A 9,753-nucleotide genomic window follows, 5' to 3' on the forward strand; every position below is an offset into this window, starting at 1 on the left:
GGGACAGGCAGCACAAAGGTAAAGTGGCTCGCTGCTGCGGCCTCTATCTTGAAAGCGATCGTCTTATACGGAAGGACGGATGGAAGGATGGACGGAGAGTTTTCTCGTTGGGTAAGCATAGAAATGCTTATGTGTTTAATAAACTAAAAACAAAGCAATTACAACAAGGCAACCGTCTGGGAAGAACAAAGTATTCATTGCAGATATCCCGGTGATAATGCGTGCTACATATGGGATGACTGTGGTTTAAGCGAGATCTATGTAAGGATGGAGTTAGCAGGAAATGCCTGGATTGCTATCTCGTAGCAGTCGTTGCCGCAGAGCCCGTCTTGCGCGGTGCTGCGCTTTTCTTCTCATGCTTTCACCATACCCTCCTCCTCCGCTTTCCGCCTCATGGTTCCGCTGCAACCTCCTCCTCGTGCTGTCTTCTCTATCGCCGTCTGTCATCCCCCACTGCGCTCCGCATTCGCTCTTTCATCCTATGCTGTGCTCGTTCGCTCGGTTACGAGGGATGCCGACAACGTCGACGGTCCCCGCAGGAACGGGTGCCTAAGAGCTGCGCTCTAAATGTTCGGAGACCCCTTGCGTAAAGGAAACTGGCGCACACCGTGTTACGCCAGGACCGGCTGCGACCGTGAGAATGCTTATATTGTGTTCAAGTGCACTATCTGAGAGACTATAGTTGTCACGGACGATTCCACCCTCCTGTACTTTTTTTTTCCTTTTTTGTGACTGCTTTTTCTTTCCGCTATTCTTTCCGTCTTTCATTTCCCTTACCCTTCCCCCTGGGCCAACCTCCCTGCCTTTCCCACCCCGTTTCTCTCTCTCTCTCTGTCTTGTATTTCTTCATTTCTTCTTCTTTCTGGGGTATTACGTGCCAAAACCAGTTCTGATTATGAGGCACGCCGTAGTGGAGGGCTCCGGATTAATTTTGACCACCTGGGGTTCTTTAACGTGCACTACAACGCAAGCACACGGGCGTTTTTGCATTTCGCCTCCATCGAAATGCGGCCGCCGGGGCCGGGATTCGATCCCGCGACCTCGTGCTCAGCAGCGCAACGCCTTAGCTGACTGAGCCACCCCGGCGGGTTTTCTTCATTTCTTATTTCTTATTTACTTTAAATGTACCGCCCGCTTCTTGGCCAATCCCCGCTGTGGGTATATGTCATGCTTTAGGAGATCAGCATCATCGTGACGAACACGTGGCGATCATCTCAAAAAGCTACTTAGCGTCCTCGCAGCCAGTCACGTTACAGTAGTCACAGCAAGGCTGGCTAGTCGTACGACAGCTGCTGACCACGCACATCTACGCCGGTCGTCTGAAGCGAGATTGAAAATGGCAGAGCGCGTCGAGAAAACTGGTTTCCTGCTTCTGTTGGCATCGACCCCTTCACAGAATGTCGCCACCCTGCACAGAGCGGGGAAGGAGATGCACATCGGGGCACCCTAATAGAAATACTATACGTAGTCAAGAATTCGACGAAAGTTCGTCTGGTCAGGTAACATGATGAGGAAGAAGATGCGGTCACTGACCAAGTCAAAGTAATACACAGAGACGTTTCGGGACCCGTACGGGTTCCTTGTTCACACTAAGCAGGCAAGAGCCGTAAGTCGCTTTTTATACTAAAATGTGACGTAATGAGCGGGTGTAGCTGGCAGGGAGATTGCCATCTGTCCTTGTGATGTTTGGGACTATTCGGCACTTTCGCTAGTGCGCAGTGATGCGGAAGAAAGACAGAGAGTCGTTTTGGAGCATTTATCAAAATGGAAAAGAACCTTAAAAATATATATACAGAGGTAGCTGATGGTCTGCGTAACGGCAGTCAGTGTGTCCACACACGCACAGCACACGAGTATAAGCGGGCTGTGACAGTCCCGTGTTTTGAGGCTCACGCTTCCGTCGTCCAAGGCGCTGCAGATTCACCCGTGCTCGAGCCGACTGCGACGACGACACGTTCAGGCCCCGTCCAGCACGGTTCTCGGGCTCGGCACGCTCAGGAGCAGCAACGGCAGCAGGCAGGGAACGCCTTGTACAGCACGACCTCGGTGGCCAGCTCGTACGCCGCTCGCAATCCACGTGCGGCGGTCGCACGTGAGGACCGCGTCTAGCACAGCAACATCTGTGCCAGACGAACGCTGCTGTGCACAGCTCAGGTGCAGCAGCTCAGGGACCGGCGGCACTCGGGTCAGCCAGCGCCTCGAGCACTGGCAGCAGGAGCCCTGTTTCCTCGGACGCCCTCGTCCACGCCCGGCTCCGCGATGCTCTGCACCTTGCCACGGACGTCTCGCCAGGCAGGTCCTCTCGCCTCGTTAGCCCCAGGAACTCCGAACTGCTGCCCGCCTGGCTCGAACACTGCGAGCTCGTCTCGTTCACCCCAGGAGCTCGGAACTGCTGTCCGCCTGGCTCGAACACTGCGAGCTCGCGCCTCGTGCCGCCGTGCTCGTGCACCCGTTCGCTTCTTCTTCCCGGAGCTTGGGTGGCCGCTCCGAACTTTTAGCGGCACCTCGCGGCACTTACATATGACATTTTACCCCCCACTTTAGAAAGTTGTTTCATTTAAACAACTTTTCGAAGCACGTGCATGGGTAAAGTTCGCAGTCCGTAAGGCACAAAGTGTTCACATGTAACAGTTGTTCCACACACACATAAGTAGTTCATAAGGTGGTCACAAACGCAATAAATGCAGTCGGCGCACCTGACGCTGTAAGTTCACACTCTGCTCATATAGTCAGCGCCTACATTTTCGCTGCCCGTTATATATTCTGCCAATTCTTGTAGACGAGTGGTAAGTCACCCCTCTGAAGTACAAATTGCTTGCCGAAGAGATAGACGTGGGATTTCTGGTATGTCCACACGAGAGCATGGCCCTCTCGGTCCACGTGCTTCTCGCTTCACGAGTCAAGGTGTTGGCGGCTTTGACGTCACGGTAGGTCTCACGTTGTTCTAGTGGAGACAATGGTAGTTCCGGTTTCTCTTGCGGTTGTTGTATCTGCAACTCTGCAACGTGGCAGCCGCGCGTCCCGCCGTGTCCGTCGAAGGTGGTGTCTCCTCATACTTCTTAAGGAGGTTGATGTGGAACATACTGGTGCGGGTGCCTAGGTCAACAACATAGTCGATTTCACTATGTTTCGCTAATACCGGGAATGGGCCTTGCCACGTTAGAGTTAGCTTGTTGTTTTCCGAGGGTTGCAGTAATAAAACCTTGTCTCCGGCACAGAACTGACGTGGCTTGGCTTTGCGATCGTAACATTTCTTCTGTGGCAGCTTGGCTTTCTGTAGCTCTTCTTGAGCAATTCTGCAAGTCTCCTGCAAACGATCGCGAAGCTCCATAACATAACCATATGTTGTCTTTGTTTTTTCATCAAGAGTTGCTCGTGTCCATAATTCCTTTAGTATGGCCATTGGTCCTTTAATGTACCGACCATACAGTAGGTCGAAAGCAGAAAAGCCGAGACTCCACTGAGGCACTTCTCGATAAGCGAATAATAATGGCACCAAGTATCTGTCCCAATTCTGTGGACTTTCCTGGCACATGCGCCGTATTATTTGCTTTAAGGTGCCATTGAAGCGCTCAGCATGGCCATTTGCCATAGGGTGCTTTGGTATTGTAGGCAATCGTCGGAAGGAGAGTAGTCTGCCAAGTTCTCGCATTAAGCTTGAAATGAACGAGCCGCCTCGGTCGCTCACGATTTCCCGAGGTATTCCCACACGCGAGAACATTTCGACCAAAGCTTCTGCTATCCTCTCTGTTTCAATACTTGGCAATGCAACGGCGTCAGGATAGCACGTTGCGCAATCCACCATTGTCAGGATATATCGGTTTCCTTTTGCCGATGTCGGTGATAGTGGCCCGATTACATCAATCGCCACACGTTGGAATGGCGTGTCAATCACTGGCATGTTCCCTAGGGGGACGCGTCCGACTAGGTGCTTCGGAACAGCATGCTGACAGATGTCACATGAGCGCACAAATCGTGTCACCTCAGCCTGAACGCCTGGCCAATAGCACTCTTCTAGTATTCTGTCAGTGGTGCGTTTGACACCTTGGTGGCCGGCCAAAAGTCCTTCGTGCGCCATCTTAAGGACGAACTGGCGCAGGCTTTGGGGAATAACCAGTTGGTCTACTTCCTTTCTCGTAAGAGATCTGTAGCGTCGGTAAAGAATCCCCTTGGTCAAAACAAATTCTATGTTTGCTGATCGCTTTGTCGTTGCCTTCCCGATCAACGAAAAACAACCCTCCAAGGTATGGTCGCCTCGCTGCAACTCTTCCAGAACTTGTGGACTTACATCTAGTGCGTTGGAAGCAGCAGGTAACTTCGTTTCCTTGGTTCCCCTTGTTGTAGCTGCGCTCCAGGTCGCCCTATATTGGGACACGCTGTGGTCTCGAACAGGCTCCTCTGCTGGTGCCGACTCTTTATGCTCTCTTGAAACACCCGACGGGTCACGAGACATGTCAGAACCAGTGGGGTGGAGCACCCCATTGATGTTCCCAAGAACAACGTCATAGAGTGGCTTTTCCATGCAGAGTGCCAGCGTCGTTCCTCGGAAGAAAGGAGAGTCTACGTAGACCTTCGCTTCTGGAAGCTGCTTAGATGAACCGTCCAGAAGGTAAACAGTACGCATGTTACCGGTGAAATTCTTTTCCGGTACCAGTGAACGCCTGACGACCACAGTATTGCAACCGGAATCTCTCAGCAGCGTCACCGGATGTCCATCGAGATATCCGGTTGCCGTCGGCATCTCTTGCGTCATAAGACCAAGACAAATATATTTTCCATCAGATGGGCTTGATTTCTCTTCTGTTTTGAATGTAGAAGCCGGGTATTCGTCATTCCTGGTGGCAGGCATCCGGTCGCAGTCAGCAATAGCACTTGCCGCCTCCTTGTTTCTGCTCTTTGTGTTTGGGCACTCGTCAGCTTTATGGCCATGCTTCCTGCATTTCCAGCAAGACGAGGACGACTTCGGTCCTTTTGACCGCGTCCAACAATCTGCCGCACGGTGTCCTTGCTTGCCACATAGAAAGCACCGAACTTTTTCTTTTTCGGCCTCTCTTTCACAGTTCGTGCTCTGCAAGGCTGCTTTACTAGCTTCTCTTGCTTCTTTTCCTCTGGCTAGGTTTGATAAGCCTTGCGCTTCCAAATAATGGTCAGCGGCTTCGGCTAGCTTGTCGAGGTCACGGCATCCTCGCTCTTTCAGGAAGATGGCAAGCCTCTCATCGCAACGTAGCAAAAACTGTTCTGATACAATCTTATCTCTTAAGGCTTCATAAGTTTTCTCTGTTTTCGCCATCTGTTGCCAATGATCAAAGTAGCCGAGCAGTCGACCAGCAAACTGCCGGCCGGTCTCAGAATTCTCTGGTTTAACCTCGCGAAACTTTTGGCGGTATCCTTCTTCGGTATACCGGAACCTTTGCAATAAAGTTTGCTTCAGCTTTTGGTAGTCTGTGGCATCCTCCGCAGACATGCGTCCGACCACGCTCAAAGCTTCGCCTGACAGGCACAAGCTTAATGATAGCGCCCACTTGTCGCTTGGCCATCCCTGGCTGGTGGCTACCCGCTCGAAGCGCTGTATGTACGCATCGAGTTCGTCGCGGCCCTCGTTGTAGGGTGGAATAAGCTTGTGGGGACTTCTAAATGCTTCACCGCTGTTGTCCCCGCGTTCTCTAACGGTTTCGACCGTTCCAGCCGCGTGCTCTGCAAGACGGCATCTAGTCTCTAGCAGAGTTCGTTCCGCCGTCAGTCGAGCGATCTCCTGTTCATGCGCGACTCGCGCTGCTTCCCTGTCCTCGGCTCGTTTATCTCGCTCTCGGTTATGCTGCTCGTCAATCCACTCTTTTAGTTCTTTGCCTGACAAGCCAAGCTCCTTGCCTATCGGGATAAACTTCTCCCAGTCCATTTCCGAACACTGCACACAAGCGAAGTGCGGCTCTTACGGATGGAAATCGAGCTTAGTCCTGTCGCGGACGCCAGAAATTGTGATGTTTGGGACTATTCGGCACTTTCGCTAGTGCGCAGTGATGCGGAAGAAAGACAGAGAGTCGTTTTGGAGCATTTATCAAAATGGAAAAGAACCTTAAAAATATATATACAGAGGTAGCTGATGGTCTGCGTAACGGCAGTCAGTGTGTCCACACACGCACAGCACACGAGTATAAGCGGGCTGTGACAGTCACGTGTTTTGAGGCTCACGCTTCCGTCGTCCAAGGCGCTGCAGATTCACCCGTGCTCGAGCCGACTGCGACGACGACACGTTCAGGCCCCGTCCAGCACGGTTCTCGGGCTCGGCACGCTCAGGAGCAGCAACGGCAGCAGGCAGGGAACGCCTTGTACAGCACGACCTCGGTGGCCAGCTCGTACGCCGCTCGCAATCCACGTGCGGCGGTCGCACGTGAGGACCGCGTCTAGCACAGCAACATCTGTGCCAGACGAACGCTGCTGGGCACAGCTCAGGTGCAGCAGCTCAGGGACCGGCGGCACTCGGGTCAGCCAGCGCCTCGAGCACTGGCAGCAGGAGCCCTGTTTCCTCGGACGCCCTCGTCCACGCCCGGCTCCGCGATGCTCTGCACCTTGCCACGGACGTCTCGCCAGGCAGGTCCTCTCGCCTCGTTAGCCCCAGGAACTCCGAACTGCTGCCCGCCTGGCTCGAACACTGCGAGCTCGTCTCGTTCACCCCAGGAGCTCGGAACTGCTGTCCGCCTGGCTCGAACACTGCGAGCTCGCGCCTCGTGCCGCCGTGCTCGTGCACCCGTTCGCTTCTTCTTCCCGGAGCTTGGGTGGCCGCTCCGAACTTTTAGCGGCACCTCGCGGCACTTACATATGACAGTCCTGTTGATAGTGTCCTCCGTGGTCTGAATAAACACTGATTCTAATAGTAGTCTTGTGGCCGGATTCTTCTCCTTGGCTATTATGGTGGCGTTATCCCAATTGATGCAGTGACCGGGATTATCGGCGTGCTCTGCCAGTGCGTTCGACGCTTTCTTGTTGTTGCAGACGTCCCTCCGATGTTCCTTTAATCTTCTGGTGAAGTTGCCAGTTTCGCCGATGTAACTGCAGCTGCAGTCTGCGCATGGTATCTTGTAGACAACACCAGGGTAGCTCTTGCTGTCTAATCGATCTTTCACGTTAACAAGCTGATTTCTCAGTTTGTTGGCGGGCATGTGCGCAACGCGAAGGTCATACCTTGAAAAGATACGGCTTAGAGCTTCGCTGACCCCAGGAACATATGGAACGCCGGCGCGTCTTCGGAACGACTTGCCCTGGGATGGCCTGGGATGGAGGACACGATCTTTATTAGTCTTAATAAATTTCTTTGGGTACCCGTTCGTCATTAATTCGCGATGGATTGTCTGAAGTTCTTTCCTGATTTCGTCGTCACTTGAACAGATGCGTGTTGCCCGCGTCACCAGAGAAGAAACAACGGATTGCTTGTGACAAGCTGGGTGGCACGAATTAAAATTTAGGTAGTGTCCGGTATGCGTCGCTTTCCTGTGCACAGCAAACGAGAGCTTATTTCCGGTTCGGCCCACCTGGACGTCGAGGAAGGGAAGGCTGCTGTCGCACTCGTATTCTGCGGTAAACTGTATTGCTGCCTCTATCGAGTTGAGAACACGCAGGAGCCGTGGGGCATCATTCTTATTTAGGATGCGGAAGCAGTCGTCCACGTAGCGGACGAATATCTTGGGCGCGGGAGCGAAGTCGGCAAGGGCCTTCTGTTCAACTAGCTCCATGACCAAATTGGCCGTAGTAACGGAGATGGAAGCCCCCATGGCAGTTCCGTGGATCTGCTTATAACACTGCTTGCGGTAGGTGAAATACGTGTTGCTTAGGCAAAATTCTAGCAGCTCGCAGACGTCCTGTACCTCCAAAGGTGTGCGCTCTGCGAGCGTTTCGTCCGCCAGCAGGACCTTCGTGCACGCCGCTACGGCCAAGTCGACAGGCACGGAAGTGAAGAGCGCTCTGACGTCGAAGGATACCATCACGTACGAACACGAACACGAACACTATCAACAGGACAGATGGCAATCTCCCTGCCAGCTACACCCGCTCATTACGTCACATTTTAGTATAAAAAGCGACTTACGGCTCTTGCCTGCTTAGTGTGAACAAGGAACCCGTACGGGTCCCGAAACGTCTCTGTGTATTACTTTGACTTGGTCAGTGACCGCATCTTCTTCCTCAGAAATACTATACGTTTATTGGAGGCAATGTGTGTTTGTTTGGCTGAATAATTAAGTGCCTGTTGGTTTTAGCTTTCAAGTCCTCTACGTATCCAGTATTAAAGAACGAAAGCAGTGCGATTGTGAGCTAATGCAATAAAGAAGACAAAAAAATTGCTGGCTCTCCCATAATCGAGCGTAGATGCAAGCATCAAGTGGCTACCGGAAAAGCTGATTGGTGCCGTGACGCTGAGCCGAAATAAACCTGTTTTAAACTAAACCTGGTTGCAAGTCGCGTCTCGACCAAACAAACATCTGCGAAACGCCGGACGCAGCCGGCCTGGTCACGCAGCGTGGCGCCATCTCTCGAAGGAGTCGGCGCAAAACCCGCGCCGCAGAACTCACAGACCGCTGGCGTTGAAAAGAGCACAGGCAACCCTGTCTTAGCGCCAAAAGATCACAATCAAGTGTATAGTGCACTGTATCTGCCTGGTTTATTTTCTTTTCGACGAAAAAAATGGCAACGAACTTTGTGAGGTCTTTTATTTCTTTATTATGTTGTGCGGATTGCTGCCGCAATTCCGAGAGCAGGGCCGCTATTTTGTATGCATTCGAAAAGCCGACTTTCGGTTTCACCTCACGTGATTGGCCTAGATTGGCCTAGGCCGCGATATCGATGTGGCCTGCGCATTCGCGTGAGACGAAACCGAACGTTGGCTTTTCAAACGCGTTCAAGTTAGCGGCCCTGGTCCTGGAACTGGGAATGAGTCAAGGCTTAAAAAACGCACAATAGTTGTTTCTGTTTTTACAGGTCTGCGAATATCAAAGTTTTCGAATGCGAATACTTAAGCTTCAAATATTGAATAACCATATGCACATTTATTAGCAAGTTGGGTTGATTTGATATGTTGGAACTTTGCAATTACATTGTCAATGTTAAAAAACTAGACTAGTAAGCCGTTATACTAAAACATTGTGTATTTGGCTCATAACTTTGAAGAGTGTGGGTGTAAGTCACTTTATAATTCATGATTTGGGAAATTACTGCAAAAACACACGGGACGAAGAAAGAGAACACGAAGCGGTACTGACAAATGCTTTTTTAATGGAACGGACGCCGAGCTTATATGGATCAGACACACATGTGTACCCGAAAAGCAACGAGAAAACCAATAAAAACACAGAGCGACCTTCAACAAGGATGCCATACAAATGCTAAGGTAAACGCTGATGCACCGAACACGTGTGTATCACATGGAAGGAAAGAAAAGTTATTTCTGAGTAACAGCAACTGCATGATGAACTAACACAATCGCCATCCATGAAGCGTCGCCACTGCCTCTACAGTGTTTCTTTCTAGCAGGTCATTTATCTGCCGATTATCTCGGTGTCTGACAACATAGGAAAGCAGCCCATGCAGCTACGGCAATGAATAGCTCAGTTCGACCCTCCAGAAGCCCCCAGCGAACGCTCATGCTCACACAAGGGAATGTTAATGCACCTACTGGTTTGTCAGATATAATATCTGCCACACTTAAGTGGAATCTTACCCGCCGTGGTTGCTCAGTGGCTATGGTGTTGGGCTGCTGAGCACGAG

General features: G+C 51.7%; 1 protein-coding gene across 1 annotated transcript; it reads right to left on the bottom strand.

The window, feature by feature from the left end:
• Positions 1-1,390: 1,390 nt before the first annotated feature.
• On the bottom strand, positions 1,391-7,976 carry LOC119446142 (uncharacterized). The gene is made up of 2 exons (XM_049663176.1): positions 7,527-7,976; positions 1,391-1,408 (listed from the first exon to the last, which is right to left on the bottom strand). Exons 1-2 carry the CDS (start codon positions 7,974-7,976, stop codon positions 1,391-1,393), a joined length of 468 nt encoding a protein of 155 aa, XP_049519133.1.
• Positions 7,977-9,753: the final 1,777 nt, after the last annotated feature.

This window comes from Dermacentor silvarum, chromosome 1, assembly GCF_013339745.2.
Source record: "Dermacentor silvarum isolate Dsil-2018 chromosome 1, BIME_Dsil_1.4, whole genome shotgun sequence".
Lineage (NCBI taxonomy): Eukaryota > Metazoa > Arthropoda > Arachnida > Ixodida > Ixodidae > Dermacentor > Dermacentor silvarum.

Bases quoted from the DNA above. Each gene is read 5' to 3' on its own strand.
- LOC119446142 (XM_049663176.1), bottom strand. From the start codon at position 7,976: ATGGTATCCTTCGACGTCAGAGCGCTCTTCACTTCCGTGCCTGTCGAC.